Below are 18089 nucleotides of genomic sequence, written 5' to 3' on the forward strand. Positions count from 1 at the left end.
GTTAAGCAAACTGGAAGACGGATCCTAGCAAGTCTTAGAGGAAGAGGATGGAGCTAAGGCTATTAAGGCCTAAGGGAGAGGACAAGTGTCTCAGATGAAGTCACCCTGCAGCTAGAGACCTAGGAGGCACAAAATAATAAGTCCATGACTTCTTACTAGGTCAGAGTCAATAAGGAGAGAGAGTCCAAAAGGGTACTGGACACACACCACAAGCTGCCATATGTGATGCCCTCTGTTAGTTACCAGCTGCTGGAGATGAGTGGGAAAGAATAAAATCCCTGTCTTTGGATAAGATACTACAAATTCCTGAGGATTAGGAAGGAGAATTTAAAATGCCTAGAAACATGGAGAGGGAATCATCCATTCTAAAAATTGTAAGTAATACAGTGGTTTTACAGATTTTTACCAAGGATAAATTTTTATTTCATTTCAAATATTTATCTATGGAATATACTCAATACAAGTTTAACAAATAATTTAAACAACAGAGATTTTTAATGTCAATGTCCAGATTCCAGAAGAGCCCTCAGAAGAAAATGTCAACTTAAAGCAACAAGCAGTAGAATCCAAATAAATATTTTTGGAGTATAAACTATTCTTTGGTTCTCCTCTGCAAAGACTGCTTTACATTCACTTAATATGCTTTTTTAAAACTACAAGGACACTTTTAGACTAAGCGACATTTGGTAGTTGAGTCTAGCATCAGGTGAGGCCAAATTTAAATTTTATTTATGTCTCTTATTAGCTGTGTGACCTCTGAGGCACGGTGTTCTCCTCTATAAGTGGGGATAATAGTAGGGATTGCTGGAAGGATTAAATGAGATAATTCATGCAAAACTTGTAAATCCAGGGCCGGATACACAGTAAATATAAATAAATATAAATAAATATAATTATCACGGAAAAAATAAGAACAACAACAAAATAAAGCATCAACAACGGTTATGTTCAGATTCTCCAAAGCATAACTTCATTGAGCTTGGAGAGTTGGAAGCAGAAACAAAGGCCTAATAACCTCATCAAATAGAAAAGATATCCAGGCTCACATGCTGCTAAAACTACATTTCCCAGCAGGCCCTGGGCCTCCGTGTCTGGTTTTTCTCTCATTTCCGGGTATGTCACATGACTCCCCAGCTGCACCATGGCGGAAGCCGAGGAGCAGGTAAAGGCTACAACTGCTGGGCAAGGGAAGGGAAAACGAAGGTGTAGTGGACGGGCCTTGGAAAGGAGCGCGTGGAGGTGCGGGGCTGTTGGAGAGCCGGGCAGGGCAGGGCAGGGCGGGCGGCACCGAAAGGCCATTCGGGAGCAGAGACGCGGGTGGGATGCCTGTTCTTGGAGCGCACCTGGGAGAGCCACCGACACACCCCCAGCGTTTGCGAGCTGGCTCCTTTTTGGGCTCTGCTCCTGTGGCCTGTGCTCAGTGGCTTGAAGGCAGCCTGGGCTACGACAGGGACTGACTGCCTATGGAAGGCGAAATAGGTGACTTGAGTTTTGAGGCTAGGTAACTGAAGTTTAAATTCCTTTCCACTCGAAGTAGGACCGTGAGAGCGGTTTGCAGGAGGGCTGGGAGAAAGTAAATGATGTTTGTTTCGCATCTATTGCATTTAGATACAAAGCTAAGTCACTGTGGCATATAGTGGCGGTTAAGTGCATCTGTGCTAGAGCAAAAATGTCTAGGCTCCTGTGCTGGTTCTCTGTCTTACTATGTGACTTTAGGCTAGTTATTTAACTTTTAAATATAAGATATTTAAAGATAGAGATATAAGATAAGATAGAGATGATATAGTGCCCTCTTTGGAAGGTGGTTTCAGTTGGAATGAGTTGGTACACAAAATTAAAATGCTTAGTAAAAGTTGGGCATAAAGCCCTGACTGGTTTGGCCCAGTGGATAGAGCGTCGACCTGCAGACTGAAAGGTCCCAGGTTCGATTCCGGTCAAGGGCATGTACCTTGGTTGTGGGCACATCCCCAGTGGGGAGTGTGCAGGAGGCAGCTGAATCGATGTTTCTCTCTCATCGATGTTTCTAACTCTCTGTCCTTCTCCCTCTCCCTTCCTCTCTGTAAAAAATCAATAAGATATATTTTTTTTAAAAAAAGTTGGGCATAAAGTTAGGAGAGGAGTTATTTGTTGCTGGCAGAAGGTCAGATGGCAATGTACAGTCAACACATGGCAATGTGGCCCTGGAGTTTAGGACAGAAATTAGTGATTGCGATAGTTGTATTCATACAGTGGCTGCCAGAGTAACATAAATAAGACAAAAAGAGCAGAGAAAGTCTGGAACCTGGGGAAATACCTTCACTTTCCATTTCCAGGGTCATTTTTAAGCGTAGCACTGCTTTGCCTCACAAATTAACAGGGCCACCAGTTTCCATAATTGCCTTTAAGAAGGGATTTGGTGATAAGCTGTGTAGTATCATAACAGAAGCTTATCGAGTTCATAATTGGTACCATTGGCAACATACTTTACTTACATAATGAGAATCTGCCCTTTGTACACATTAATTAAGAAATAAGGTAGACATTTGTTTGGGTGGTCATTGCGATAAGAGTCTCTTTCTTACCACTGGAGCCTCCCTTTTCTGTTCTAGGCAGTTCAAAGGAAAATGCTCTTTAAGCACGTGTAATTTCATGACACATTACTGGGTTTGATAATAGTGATGAGATTGGTTTTCATTCTGTTCGCCTTTCATATTGAAATACAATATTTTGGTGGTTTGATTTAAAAGCAAGAAAAAAAAAACATGAAGCTCCTTATGTTCTTAGATATAGGGTAGCAGAAATGGAGACAGTTCTTAGTATTTACTACTGTTTTGTGTTCGGGCAAGCTGTCTGATGGAGAAAGACATGCATAAAGTTAGTGATACAGTAAGAATGCTTTGAATTTGTACAGCACTTTTCAATTTAAAGAATCCTTTCACATTCGCAGTTGGTCCTCAGAAAAGAACTCTGTGTGGTAGATGTTTATTCTGATGTATATGTCAGGACAAGCACCTCCCACTTCCAAACTTTCTGGTCCTTCTGATTGCGCTGAGGGAAAGCCAGCGTCTTTGTAATAGCCTAGTTCCCTGCAGGACCTTGCCCCAATTGCTCTGTCCCCATTTTCTGACCTAATTTTTCACTACTTTTCTTTCCCTTCTATCATTTGCATCAGCTATACTGGCTCTCTTACTTTTCCTTCAACAAACATGGCATGTTTCTACCTGAGGGCCTTTGTTCATGCTGTACCCTTTTTTGACCCGAGATATCTACAGGGTTTTCTCCCTCATTCCCTTTGTCTTTTTCCAAGTGTTATCTTTTTTATTTTTCATTTTTATTCTCTCCTGAGGAGGGAGGTAGGGAGGAAGGGGCGGGGGGAGAGAGAGAGAGAGAGAAACATCGATGTGAGAGAGCACATCGATCTGTTGCCTCCCATATGCCCTCTGACCAGGGATCAAACCAGCAACCCAGGTATTGCCCTGACCAGGAATCAACCAGTGACTTCTTGGTTCATGGGTCAACACTCAACCGCTGTGCCATACCGGCCAGGCCCAAGTGTTCTCTGACCATTTTTTGCAACCTTTTTCCTGCATTACATTTTTCTTTGTGCTTGTCTATTTTTTCTGTATATTCACTATGTTTCTATATTCATTTCGGTATATTCTCCCCATTAGGATGTAAGCTCCCTGATGGCAAAGATTTGTTTACTGCTGTATTCCTGACACATAGAGTATTGCCTGATATGCAATATGTATTAAAGGATTGAATTTTCTAGGTAAACAGTAGAAATCCAGACAACTTCAGTTACTTGCTCATACTTGTTTCTATAATAAATATCCAGTCATCTAATTTCAAAGCTCATGATTAATAGCAGAAAGAAGCAAACAATCACAAAATGTCCTGTTTATTTTTTTAAAGAAAGCTAATAAATAATTGTACCTATATTTAATCTATAAATTGTCTTTTGTAGATTAAAAATAGTTAGACTTTTCCCACTCTGCTTGTTTGTGCATTTCACATTTTACAGTAAGAAGCCATTAAAATCTCAACTAAGATAGTAAGGCCTTTGTTATATATGTTTTTGAGGGCTAGAAGGGTTCAAAAGTGGAGTTAAGTAAATTTGCTAGTTGATCTGTTTTGATACTCTGAACCTTTTAGAAAATCTTGACATAATTTTTCTCTTCTGAATGCTTTAAGCAGTGAGATGTGTTTTACAGTAACGGATGACAGGTTAGGGCAAAGGAAGCTTTTTTATTGCAAATGTAAACAGCCCTCCATGATAAGGAAGACAAAACTAAACCTCCCCTCTTAACGTTTCTGAGCGTTGTATTCTTTGCCCTCCCCTTTAATTTTAGGAAGAACCAATATAGTGAGATCTCTACTGAGCGAGTTAACAAAACATAAAACAGTTCATAGACTCTCAAACTAAAAATCACTCTTTGGATATGAATAAACATTTTTAAGAGTTGCTGGGATATCTTTGTTTATGCTGAGTATGGTAAAGGTAGTTCCCCCAAATCCCTACATATGTTATACAGGAAGAGCTAATACCCTGCCCTCTGCCTAGAAATCTTCTAAACAGCCGTTTTATCTAGCACCAAAATGATTTATAGTCGACCTTCATAATCACAGATGCCCTACAATATTTGTCCATACCTCACTTATGAATAACATTCTGCTTGAAGTTGGGTTGTTTGTGTATTTGTCTCTCCTACAGATTGCTGAGTCTTCAAGAATAAAGGCCTAGAGCTTACTCATGTCTGTAACTCTCACAGCTAGTGCTTTACAAGTACTAGGTCTTAATAAAATGTGTAAATGAATTTATAAGGAGAGAATAGCCTTCTGAATTGAAAGTGTCAAATTGTAAGTAAGGTCCAGTAGAATTTGGATTGTTATTTTGAAACTTTTGAAAGTTATAAATTTAAATGTATTGTAGATTACTTTCCCTACGTAGACTCCTTACTCTGCCAGCTCCCCAGGTACCCTTTCATCTTTTCTACAGCAGGGAACCTAGTCTGTTGAAATAGTTGATCAATCAGACCATCTACTTCTTAACCAATTAGGAGAGTTTCTTTTTTTACTTCTCTGTCTATGTTTTAGAAATTAGGGAAATTCTATCCTATGGTAGAGCATTTACATATTATCAGAGGCACATTCATGAGCTTGTATACTCCCATATGGTTGTGCCCCATGTGTAAAATAAAAATCAAATCAGTAAATGATTGAGTGCCTCAGTTTCCTTGTCTGTAAATTGGGGATTTTACTCTCCAGGACTCTTGTGAGTATGACAGAAAGCATTTTAAAGTGGCCAGATTAAAAGGTTGTCTTATAAAGAGGGCAGTGATTTATCATCCAAACGTGGGCTTGTCTTAGGTATGCATGCTTCTCTTCTCTTACAGTTTGGCCAACACAGACTTACAAAAGCAACTTTACTTATAAGTAAAGGAAAAAAGAAGAACCAAACAAGTTGCTAAAGTACAGTTTCAGAGAAATTTTTAGATGGCCCACTCTTTACCGTCGTGTAACTAAAGTGTAGTCACAATTTAGCTTAGCTGGGCATGCTCATTGCCTTATTAGTTTTTTCTCTCTCATATTTGTCTGGGTGGGTTGGCTGAAAGTCGATGTCACCAGCTGGTTATCAGTAGCCTCCCCCGCAGCCACATTGGTACCTTGGAGAGGGAGCCCTTGGCAGATCAGGCGCTTCCGGGTTTCATGCAGCTCCCCATGCATGGCTGCCCAGTCACTGTTGCCCTGTTGTCTTCCAGAAACTTGGTCCTCCTCATGTTTTTGTTACAAAATGCTTGTGATTTTAGGCTCTACTAATACCCACTGAATCAGAATCTGTGAAGACAGAGTGTATTAAAGGGTATTAGCCAATCCCCCAACTGAGTTTAGATGATTCTGACGCAAAGTCAGATTTGGGATTGGGTCACTAAGCCACCAAGCTGAAGCAGGTGTCAAGGTACTTCTTCACTTGCAGAATGAGATGAGTGCAGTAGCTAAGGCTAGTGCGTTGAACAGATTTGGTAACCTGAGTCTTCTTGCTCCCGCTAGCTCCCCAGATACTTTAAAATCTTCCCTGCTAAACCAGCCTAGTCTCTAGGTGCCCCAAAACTTTTTGAAATTGAGACTTTGTGACACAAGGATACCAAATACATTATCACACAAAAGACTCCTTCTTTCCTGTGCCTGTGTCAGACATTGAGGGCTGTCACACCGTCTTTTCCACTAAGCTCTGCTGTGTCACACACATTGCTGGGAGGGAGTGTTTAATGTCTGATTTCCTGGGCCCTGGTCTTTGTTCTGTTTCTTCATCCTGTAGAGCTTGGAGTTGGCCTTCATCAAGTTCCAGCCTCCCATTTTTCTCCCAAATTCCCCTCACCACCCACAACCCACAGTGTGTAGGCCCTCAAAATTCTGAGGACTTTACAACCGGGAAGTCCTGGCTTCTCTCTCTCCTTCCGAGCTAACAGCCTTCCTTACCCTTCTGCCTCTGACGCCAGCTGTGCTGAGTCTTCTCCTAGGTCTTGGGATTAGGGGTGGGATAGCCTTTATTGGAAGGGTCATCAGAGAGCTAGGTGGTTAACATTCCTTTTGAATCTCTCTATCCTTGTTTGCTGCTGTTTTCCTCCAAGCCCCCTCTGTAACTGTCTTATAGCCATAAGCTAATTGAAGCTTCTGCCTGGAGAAAAGGCACCTGTTATTGTTCATAAGTGGAAAAGAGGAGGGATCAGTTGCTTATTTTTTTTCTTTTATATATATTTTTATTAAGGTATTATATGTGTACATATCTTACCATTGCCCCCCCACCCCACTCCATACATGCCCTCACCCCCCAATGTTTTGCTTCCATTGGTTACTCTTATATGCATGCATATAAGTCCTTCGGTTGATCTCTTATTTCCCCCACCTCTCCCTAACCTTCCCGCTGTAATTTGACAGTCTGTTTGACGCTTTACTGCCTCTGTATCTATTTTTTTGTTCATCAGTTTATAATGTTTTTTTATTATCAACAAATGAGTGAGATCATGTGGTATTTTTCTTTCATTGACTGGCTTATTTCACTTAGCATAATGTTCTCTAATTCCATCCAGGTGCCTACAAATGGTAATAATTCCTTCTTTTTTATGGCACCATAGTATTCCATTGTGTAGATGTACCATAGTTTTCTGATCCAGTCATCTGCTGACGGGCACCTAGGCTGTTTCCAAATCTTAGCTATTGTAAATTGTGCTGCTATGAACATAGGGGTGCATATATCCTTTCTGATTGGTGTTTCTAGTTTCTTAGGATATATTCCTAGGAGTGGGATACTGGGTCAAATGGGAGTTCCATTTTCAGTTTTTTGAGGAAACTCCATACTGTTCTCCACAGTGGCTGCACCAGTCTGCATTCCCACTGCTGGTGGGAAAGCACTGCAGTTGCTTATTTTTTATTATCATCACCAGCAAATGGTGTTGAACTGTTCCTTTGGGTAGGATAATGAGAGACAAGAGGCAAAAGCATTTGGGCTTAGCTACAGTGTATTTTAAAGGAAAACTTAGGATAAGGCTGTTAATATTATGTGTGAGCTGAGGGTTATAGGAAGAAACAAAGGCACAGGAGCCCAGGTCTGGACCTTGTGTCTTTGGCTTAGTAGAAACAATTATGTGAAAGAGGTGAGACGTAGGTTGGGAAGAAAGGTTAGGATTTAGAAACAGCCAGTGCATTTCAAACTCAAAAAAACACAACACAAAGCAGTAATTGGCAACATGAAAATGTAAACCACGAAGTTAGAATTCTGTTGTTGACTACCTACCTCCCGGAGATACCCTTGTGGGTTTGCTTGAACCTGTAGAGCATGCTGGGAGTTGGAAGACTGTTAAGATGAGTGTAGAGTTGGGCCAAGGGCCTTCTAAGCTGAAGGAAGCACTTAGGAAAGACTCAGTGAAAACATCACAAGTTCAAGGCAGGCATGTGGCAATGGAAATGAGTGGGATTGTCTTGATAAAAGGGAATCTGGAGTTATAGGTATTGATGGATTAAGTGCATTCTGTCTTATGGGTATAGCTGCTCACCTCCAACTATTATATGGAAATGTAACATGATGCTATATGGAAATGTAGAACTTGGTAAACATATAGGCTGATTTTTATGAAGCAGAGATAAGATTTTTATGTGGAAGTCTTTTTAAAAAAATATTTTTATTGATTTCAGAGGGGAAGGGAGAGGGAGAGAGAGATAGAAACATCAATGATGAGAGAGAATTATTGATCAGCTGCCTCCTGTATGCCCCACCCTGGGGACCAAGTCTGCAACCCAAGCATGTGCCCTTGACCAGAATCGATCCCAGGACCCTTCAGTCCACAGGCCGACGCTCTGTCCACTGAGCCAAACCAGCCAGGGCTATGTGGAAGTCTTAAACACACTATCCAGGCCGAACGAAACACCTGCGGGCCACCTTTCTGTCACCTCTGGCATAGAGGCCTGACCCAATGTGGCTGGAGGGCCCTGGATTCGTGCAGAGTGGGAAGAGAGGTTAAAAGTCTATTTGGGGCCAGGTTGGGGTAGGCTTTGACTTCCTTGCTGAGGAATCTGAAATCTGAGTCCCAAGGATTCTTTGAGGAGAGTAGTGACTAGTCTGATGTGTGTTTTGAAAGGTATTCTCACGCAGTTGATGAATAGATTCTAGAGGTGGCATGTCAAGCTAGGGAGAGCATTAGGTTTAGATAAATGATTGAGTTTAAGGGATTGGTCTGCAAAAGAAAGGTAAAGTGAAACAGTTGTTGAGTTTAGCTTTTCAGCCTTTTGCCCAGAATTTGTCTGGCCATGCATTTGTGTCACTGGGTAACTTCTAGCCCATCATTTTTGCTATAACCAGAACAGCACAATTTTTTTTATTGTGGTAAAATATACATACCATATTTACCACTTTAACCATTTTTAAATGTATGATGCAGTGCCATTAAGTACATTCACATTGTTGTTCAGTCATCACCAGCATCCATCTCAACAACTTTTCATCACCTCACACTGAAACTCTGTACCTGTTAAATAATAACCCTTCATTACTCCCTCCCCCAGCCTTGCTAACCTCTATTTTACTGTCTCATAAAGGAGTAATCCTAGAATATTTGTCATTTTGTATCTGGCTTATTTTATTTAGAGAACAGCACAAGTTTATAACTTACATTTTCATGATTTGAAGTTAGGTGATTTGAAAGATAGGGTGTGTACTTAAAAATTTTTTGAAAACTGCCCCAGCCGGTTTGGCTCAGTGGATAGAGCGTCAGCCTGTGGACTGAAGGGTCCCGGGTTTGATTCTGGTCAAGGGCACATGCCTAGGTTGTGGGCTCGATCCCCAATAGGGGGCGTGCGGAAGGCAGCCAATCAATGATTCTCTCTCGTCATTGATGTTTCTGTCATTCTCTCCCTTCCTCTCTGAAATCAATAAAAATATATTTAAAAGTAAAAATTATTTGAAAACCACTGATTTCTAAATTGTAATGATTCTCAGGGTTCACCCTTGTTTCTTGGATCCCTCACTGGGGACATTCATGTCATTTCTTACTTGCCTGTCTCTAGAGCTTTAAGCTTGGAGCTTGATGAATGAATGAAGCTAAGAAATAACAGACCAGGCTAATTCTCAAAGTCACTCATGCATTGCTTTGGTAGGATTGTGAAAAAAATGTAATGTTTTGAGGCCAGAGCTGTGTTTGCGAGGTTTGTGCTGGTGCTCAGGAGAAGTCGGAGAGAAACCTGGAGTAAATGTTCTTGATGGATACTGGCAGTCACAGGAAGTGCTTCTAAACCTAAAGACTCAGGTTTCTGAGATCTGACTGCGTTCTGGTGGGGGGTAAAAGCGTAATCTGGTTTAGAGCTTTTGGATTGAAATTGCTGAGTGGGGCCTTACATCTTTGTTTTAATCAAGAATGTAAAGGGGATATTTGCGCTTTCCCCCTTGTGCATATTTTAATGGAGTCCAAATAAGAAGAAAAAAAAATTCCTCCAGTTTGATGTAATTTTTCTAAAAAGAGTAGTCCAGTATTGTTTCAGTGTTCTAGAGTTGGGAAATTGGAACCTATGTCTGGTTCATTGGCACAGTTGTTAAAGCTTATTTCGGCTAATGCTAACAAATGTAATACTCAGGGGCTTATAGAAGTTCAACCTCTAGGCCTCAAGCGTTTGTACCGCAGGGGTAGTTAGGAAATTTTAAGATGCTACCTGTAAAGAAAGCATTTAGCATTATGAGAATATATATAATAGATGTTCAGTAAAGATGTCAGAATAGTGACTATTAATATGAAGTGAGGGTATGTTCAAAAGAGTGAAGGGTAAGGGTGGTAAGTGGACTAAACCCTGGAACTGGGGATGGTTAGCACAGAGGAAAAATAATTTAGAAGGGTAGGCATGATATGTATCATTAACTCTCTGGGGAACAGTCAGAGAGTAGTAAAATAATTGGATTTTTTCTGAGTCTTATTGGCGTTAAGAATAAAAAGTTACTGTGGAGAAATTGTAGCTCCAGATTAGAACTTCCTAATGTTTAGAATAACATTAAACTAAATGGGCTGCATTGGAATTTAAAGAAGAGTCTCATAGTCTTCATGTTTAATGATGTAACTGCAACAACATTCTTAATTACAGGTAACTTTCATCCCATTTTACAGATGATTTTTGAAAGCAGAGGCCATATTGTCCACTAGACTGATCCCCAGGCAGCCTGCCACCTGCCTGGTTCTTACTGACTTTCCATGAATGAACGTAAAATGTTTTAAAACACCATATTTGCATTTATCCTGCTATCCACTTTGCATTGAGTAATATGTGCATCTAACTTTTAAAAAAATGTTCACTCTTCTTGTTGAAAAAAATATTGTTATGTCTAAAACAATATTATGCCCTTGCCTCAATTTTTTTGTTCTTTCTTTATCTCGTGGATTGTTGTAAAATGCTTACATTCTGTGTCAGCATATTAGTTGTAGCCTTTTATTGCTATTGATATCTATAAGTACGTTAAGTAAATCTTCATTTTGCTGACCTCTTTGAGGATGCGTGGCATCAGCAGATTCTCTTTTTCAGTGGACAGGTGAGAGATTAGCAGGATCAAGTCAATTTTTCCCCTTTTTGCTTTGTTTTCCACAGAGTAGCAAGATTCATTGTCTAGCAAGAAGGAAACTGTGTTAAATGGCAGAATTTGTCTTCCAGTTAATGGTTTAAAGAGTGGATATAAATTATACAGCTTGTTTGCCCAGTGTCTGATAGGTACCACTCTAGGGGAATTCTTTTGTAAATGTTGTTTAAGCAAGACAACCATTTTGACTCAACCAGATTAATAGCATAATAATTAATAGCACAAGAGCTTTTCAGTATAAAAATTGGCTTGTAGATATTTTGAGATGGCAGTCTCCTCTTCCTTTCTGAGATCAGTAAGGCTGCTTTGCCAGAGCGATTTGCATTTTTAGCAAGGGAAAAGCCTTCCATTTATTCACATGACAATTTGTTATCCTCCTGACCTCTTGAGGGAGGTCAGCAGGAACAGTGGATTTGTGAGGCCCCAGAGTAACCATCTCAGTCCTGAAGGGTGTGGAGAAGTAGGAGGTCTGTGAGAGTTGGACCATGTGGAGGCCTTTAAATTGTATTTGCAGATACCTCCAAAAAAGGGCAGGCGGATATTGGTGGGGACATAAGAACTCCTTTCCCTTGAAAATATTTTTTATTCTTTTGTCATTATTCTGACCATTTCCTTCCTCTTTGCTTTGTAGGAAACCGTGTCTCTTGAAGAATCTACTGATGAGTCTGAGGTAAGGTGGTGATTCAGGAGCCTGGGGATTTCTAGCTAACCAGGTTATCATGAACTTGTTCTGCAGTGCTAATAAATACAGCCTTTCCGAGTCTCAGGTGGTAAAGTAGGGCCATAGGGTAATTGAGCCTTGGGGAAGAACAGGCCAGTTGTCTTTAAAAATTTTTAATGGATTAGTTTCAAAAACAAACAGGAAAAGGAACAAAAAGTTTTCTTCTAATCTTGAACAATATTGTAACCTGAAGCATGTTGGCAGTGGGAAAATTGATGCAAAGTTTTACAAATGAATCTTGACATTTAAAAAACCTATTTCAAAAAATAACCACTGTAGGTTCTGTAATATTTATTCTTTTATCATTCTTTTAATAAATATTGTGTGCTCATTGGTATAATTTCTGAGTCATTGAAATTATAGTTTATTTTGTAAAATCAAAAGAGAAGTAGTTACCTTAAAAGCTGCTGGGAGCTAAGTTGTATTAAAGATTTTATTTTAAGGAGAAAAAAAAGTGATATATAAGGAAGGCTTTTTGAAAAATTCCTTTTCAAGACTATGCAGAAGAAATAAGTTTAAGCATAACATAAATTAAGTAGCTCATCAATTCTATAGATGGATTAATAATTATACTTTTTTCCTTTTTTGTGTGTTAATCCTAACCCTAGGATATTTTTCCATTGATTTTATTTTTTTACTAGTGTCCCGGTGCACGAAATTCCTTTGTACCATAAAATAAAGTTATTTATTTAGAAAATAATGATTATCAACATATTTAAAATAGTTAATTAGAAAATAGTGTTCATTACAACTTTGTTTATAATATAAAAATTTGGAACAGGCTAAATATCCAGAAATAAGGAGTTATACTATCTTTTTAATTGAAAAAAGCTTTTTACAAAAATGCTTTTTAGAGCAGGGGCTGGAAAGCTTTTTCTATAAAGGTCAAGAGGATATTGTGTAGGTTTATAAACATATCTATAATAAAAGCCTAGGTGGCCCTCACACGCAATGTTGACACAAGATGGGTGCCCCAAAGATGGCCACCACAAAGATGGCCACCACAAGACGGCCATGTGCACAGTGGAGGCGGGACTCGGCAGCCACTCCGCATGGTGAGGTCTGGGGGTCCCATGGCTCTGCGCAACACGGAGGTGGCCGGTCCTGGTGGAGAAGCGGGGGTTGCGGCAGGGGAGGGCAGTTGTAGGCAATCAGGCCAGCAAGGGAGGGTAGTTGTGGGCGATCGGGCCGGCAGGGGAGGGCAGTTGTGGGCGATCAGGCCGGCAGGAGAAGATAGTTGAGGGCGATCAGGCTGGCAGGGGAGTGGTTAGGGGACGATCAGGCTGGCAGGCAGAAGCGGTTAGGGGCAATCAGGCAGGCAGGCAGGTGAGTGGTTAGGAGCTAGCGGTCCGGGATTGTGAGAGGGATGTCGGACTACCAGTTTAGGACAGTCGAACATCCCCCGAGGGGTCCCAGATTGGAGAGGGTGCAGGCTGGGCTGAGGGACACGCCCTCCCCCATGTACAAATTTCGTGCTCCGGGCCACTAGTAAAAATACAAAAATCCACTGGAAGGCTGTACTAAAATGGGCATTTGGCTGGGTTTGACTGTGGCTATAATTTGCTGATTCCTGATTTAGAATGTAATCTAAACTAGCTTCTTTCTACCCTCCAAAATTCACATGTAAGCTTAGAAAAACATGGCCATAAGACGATATTATTACTGGGTTTTGTGATTCTTATTTTATTTACTCTCGTTATCTGCATTCGTTTTCTAAATTTTCCATAACAAATATGCATTGCTTATATACTTAGCAAAACGATTCAATTATTATTATTTTTTAAATATATTTTATTGATTTTTTACAGAGAGGAAGGGAGAGGGATAGAGAGTTAGAAACATCGATGAGAGAGAGACATTGATCAGATGCCTCCTGCACGCCCCCTACTGGGGATGTGCTTGCAACCCAGGTACATGCCCTTGACCGGAATCAAACCTGGAACCCTTCAGTCCGCAGGCCGACGCTCTATCCACTGAGCCAAACCAGTTAGGGCTCAGTTATTATTTTTAAGAAAACACAATATTCTCTGTATGTTTTATAGTAGTATTTTGTGTTGATGTTACAGAACTTTTGGGTTACAGAGCTATGGAACCCAGACTGAAACCACATGTCCTTTCTTCCCCACCTCAACTTCTAACAAGGGATTTAGGGAAAAGGTTTGGTTTATTTCTTAGCCTCTTCAGTTTATCCAAGATTTTAAATAAGCCAGAATTGTTTTTACTCTAGTATACTACATTTCTTCTTGAGATTTTAAAAAAAGTTTTTTATTTTGAGATAATTGTAGATTCATATGCTGTTGTAAGAAAACATGCAGAGAGATTCTGTATACCCTTCACCCAGTTCCCAAAGGGTAACATCTTGCATATTTCTAGTACATCAAAACTAGTAAGTTGATATTAACATAATCTACAAACTTACTCTTATCTCACCAGTTTTATATCCATTAATGTGTGTGTGTGTGTGTGTGTGTGTGTGTATGTGTGTGTGTGTGTTTAGTTCTGTGCACTTTCATCACATGTGAAGATTCATGTGACCTCCACTGCTGGAGAACAGTTCATCATCAGGTTTTCTGCTACCCTTTATAGTCACAGCCACGCTGTCCCCCACATTCATCCCCTGGCAACCACTAATCTGTTCTCCATCTTTATAATTTTGAGTGTATTACTTCTTAATGGTTGCTCTGGGTAGTAAAACATCTATCTATAATAATAAAAGTATAATATGCTAATTAGATCAGACAGCTGAACGACCTTCCGGACATCCTTCCAGACAAAGCTGGGGCTGCGAGGGCTGAGCCCCTTGCACGAATTTTTATGCATCAGGCCTCTAGTATATATATATATATATAAAAGCCAAGCGACTGGAACGACTGGAATGACCGGTCGCTATGATGGGCACTGCGGCCAGCCATCTGGCCTGATCCGATCAGCCACAGTCAGGATGGGCCAGCCCGACCTCACCGGTGCAGGAATTCGTGCACTGGGCCTCTAGTATATACATAATTTATTAGAGTGTTTGGTACCCATGATATTTTACCACTTTTTATCAAGTATAAAAACTTTACTTCCATGTATGTCCCTTTACCCTCCCCATGTTTTAAACACAGTTGTTAAATATTTACTTTACATTCATTGAGCACATCATTTGGTAATAAACATTTTACTTCACCTATGGAATATGATTTAAGAAACTCATGGAAAGGAAAATTTACTATATGTACCCCTTTTCACCCATTCTTATATTCTTTCTGAAGTTCTAAGTCTTCTTTTGTTATCTATCTTTTGTTCCTTTCTGTTTAGAAAACTTTAGCCATTCTTTTAGGAAAAGGTTTGCAAGCCACAAATTCTCTTAGTTTTTGTTCATCAGAGAACATTTTTATTTTCTTTTCATTTTTGAGGGATATTTTCACCAGATACAGCATTTGCAACTGATAGTTCTATTCTTTCAGATTCTGAGAAATGCTGTGCCACTTCCTTCTGGCCTCTTATTTCAAATGAGAAATGCATTGTCATTTGAGTTGGTGCTCCTTCATTAGTAATGTGTCACATTAACCTGGCTGCTTTCAAGTGTGTGTGTGTGTGTGTGTGTGTGTATGTGTGTGCGTGTGTGTGTGTGTGTTTAATCCTCCTCCGAGGATATTTTTTCCATTGATTTCTAGAGAGAGTGGAAGGGAGGGAGGAGAGGGAGAGAGAAACATCATGTGAGAGTGACACCTAAACTGGTTGCCTCTTGCACACGCCCCTATAGAAGGGGGACCTGCAACTAAGGTATGTGCCCTTAAGCAGGAATTGAACCTGCAACCCTTCGGTTAGTGGGCTGATGCTCTAACCACTTATCTAAACCAGCCAGGGCTGTGTGTATGTTTTTACTTTAGTTTTCAGAAGTTTAATTATAATATCTCTTGGTATGGATTTCTTTGATTTGTCTTTTTTGGGGGTTTGCTCAGCTTCTTGAATCTGTAGGGTTATGTCCATCCCCAAATTTGGAGAGTTTTCAGCCATTATTTCTTCGTTTGCATAAATTTTCAGTTCTACTGTTTCTTCTCCTGCTGGGACTTTTATTTTTTTATTTTTAAAATATATTTTATTGATTTTTTGCAGAGAGAAAGGGAGAGGGATAGAGAGAAACCTCAATGAGAGAGAAACATCGATCAGCTGCCTCCTGCACACCGCCTACTGGGGATGTGCCCGCAACCAAGGTACATGCCCTTGACCGGAATCGAACCTGGGACCCTTCAGTCCGCAGGCTGATGCTCTATCCACCCAGCCAAACCAGCTAGGGCTCCTGCTGGGACTTTTATTATAAATGTTAGCTCTTTTGTTATTGTTTCACAGATCCCTAAAACTCTGTTAATTATTTTTAGTCACTTTCTATTCAGATTTGGTAAATTCTGTTGATCTGTTCTCAAGTTCATTGGTTCTGTCTTCTGTCATCTCCACTCTGCTATTGAGCCCATCCAATCGTTATTTCTTTTGGTTATTATTCTTTCCAGTTATAAATTTTTCATTTTTAGTAACTTCTATTTCTTTGTGGAGATATCCTAGTGCGTCACTTATTTCAAGGATATTTATAATTGCTTGTTGAAACTCTTTTATGATGGCTGCTTTAAAATCCTTGCCAGGTAATTCTAATATCTGATTCATTCTTGTGCATTTTATTTTATTTTTTTTTAAAAAATATATTTTATTGATTTTTTACAGAGAGGAAGGGAGAGGGATAGAGAGTTAGAAACATCGATGGGAGAGAAACATCCATCAGCTGCCTCCTGCACACCTCCTACTGGGGATGTGCCCGCAACCAAGGTACATGCCCTTGACTGGAATTGAACCTGGGACCTTTCAGTCCACAGGCCAATGCCCTATCCACTGAGCCAAACCCGTTAGGGCATGCTTGTGCATTTTAAAGGAAAATAATATTTAAGTAATGAAAAATCATCATTTCAATTTTTCAGGTCCACTTACTATGTGCTATGTATGGGTTGTGCTGAGTGCTTTATATGGATTATCTCATCTTACCTAATAATAGACAAACATAAATTGACTGTACCTCCGCTACACCCACAGCCAATCAGAGTGAGTATGCAAATTAGAAGGCCAAAGATGGCAGCCACCCGGCTGCTCCAGGCATGGAGTGGCCAGGCGGAGTGGCCAGGTGAGGCAGGATGCCTGCTATGAGAGGGAGGGCGGGGGCGGGGGGGCGGCGAAGGGATCTACAGGAGCGGAATGCCACAGCGAAGATAAGACTGCAGACTCTGGAGTCTGCAGCAAAGACGAAGATGGCACACTCCAGCCGGAGTCTGCAGCAAAGATGAAGACGGCAGTCTTCAGCGAAGATGGCAGACTCCAGCTGGAGTCTGCAACGAAGGTGAAGATGGCAGACTCCGGCTGGAGTGTGCAGCGAAGATGAAGATGGCAGACTCTGGCCTGAGTGAAGTTCTGGGTCCCGGGTGCTGGAGGAAAACCGGTGCTGGAAGCCAAGGGAAGGAAGGCCTGTTGCATGAATCTCTTTGTGCAACGAGCCTCTAGTTTAATATAAACCATAACTTATCTGGTACTATATAAGGCAGGAGAGGCTATCTATGCTGCAGTAACAAAAAGTTCCAAAATTGTAGTGGTTTAACATATCATAGATTTATTTCTGAGTAGATTCAGTGGTGCAGGGAGAGGAAATTGTGGTATCAATAATACAGAAATGTCATCATTTTCCGTAGGGTGTTTCCTGTTTATGTATGGACCAGTGTGCTGTGGAATACTTGGTCATACAGCTGGAAACTGAAGCAGCTCTGTTTCATGGAGATATGTACTTTTTAAAGCCCTGCTTACTTTGCATAGGTTCTTGGTATATTATTATTTAGAAGTATATTTCACATGTTCTTAAAAGAGTTTAATATGTTGTACAAAGAATTTTGCAGTAGAAGCATCAAATTGTTAGCCTAACATTTCACAATTGAACTTGTGCAGCAAAGAGAAGAATAACAAGAGAAAAACTATTAGGCTAAGGAGGAGTGGCAAGGAAGTAGAGGAGTGTACTTAATGGAAATCAATTTGTAATAAGGTCTGCTGTGTACCAGGTATGGGTCCCAGGAACTTTTTGTTATTTGTGAAAGCAACTGAATAGTTAAACTAAGGATTATTCTGTTTACAGTGTGTTCCTTTGTAACAAAGATTGCATATAAATTATATCACCCCTTGCCTGAGCCATGGCATGTAATGACAGAGAGTTAATTAGTGCCACCTCTGTCTTTACAACTTTTATTATCATTATTAACAAACACACTC

The 18089-nt window shown here is 40.4% G+C and overlaps 1 protein-coding gene across 2 annotated transcripts in view; it reads left to right on the forward strand.

The window, feature by feature from the left end:
* The first annotated feature begins 1093 nt into the window (after positions 1–1093).
* VPS41 (VPS41 subunit of HOPS complex) overlaps positions 1094–18089 on the forward strand; it is a 141749-nt gene continuing 124753 nt past the window's right edge. Inside the window, exons 1-2 of one of the 2 annotated variants that reach the window (XM_080665764.1) lie at positions 1094–1162; positions 11721–11759. In XM_080665764.1, coding sequence (XP_080521890.1) covers positions 1142–1162; positions 11721–11759 — 60 coding nt within the window. In that variant the 5' untranslated portion in view covers positions 1094–1141. Of the gene's footprint in view, positions 1240–11720; positions 11760–18089 lie in introns of both variants that reach the window. The other variant, XM_080665765.1, reaches the window with a different exon arrangement.

The sequence above is a fragment of the Plecotus auritus genome, assembly GCF_963455305.1.
Source record: "Plecotus auritus genome assembly, chromosome: 4".
In the NCBI taxonomy this organism is placed as follows: domain Eukaryota; kingdom Metazoa; phylum Chordata; class Mammalia; order Chiroptera; family Vespertilionidae; genus Plecotus; species Plecotus auritus.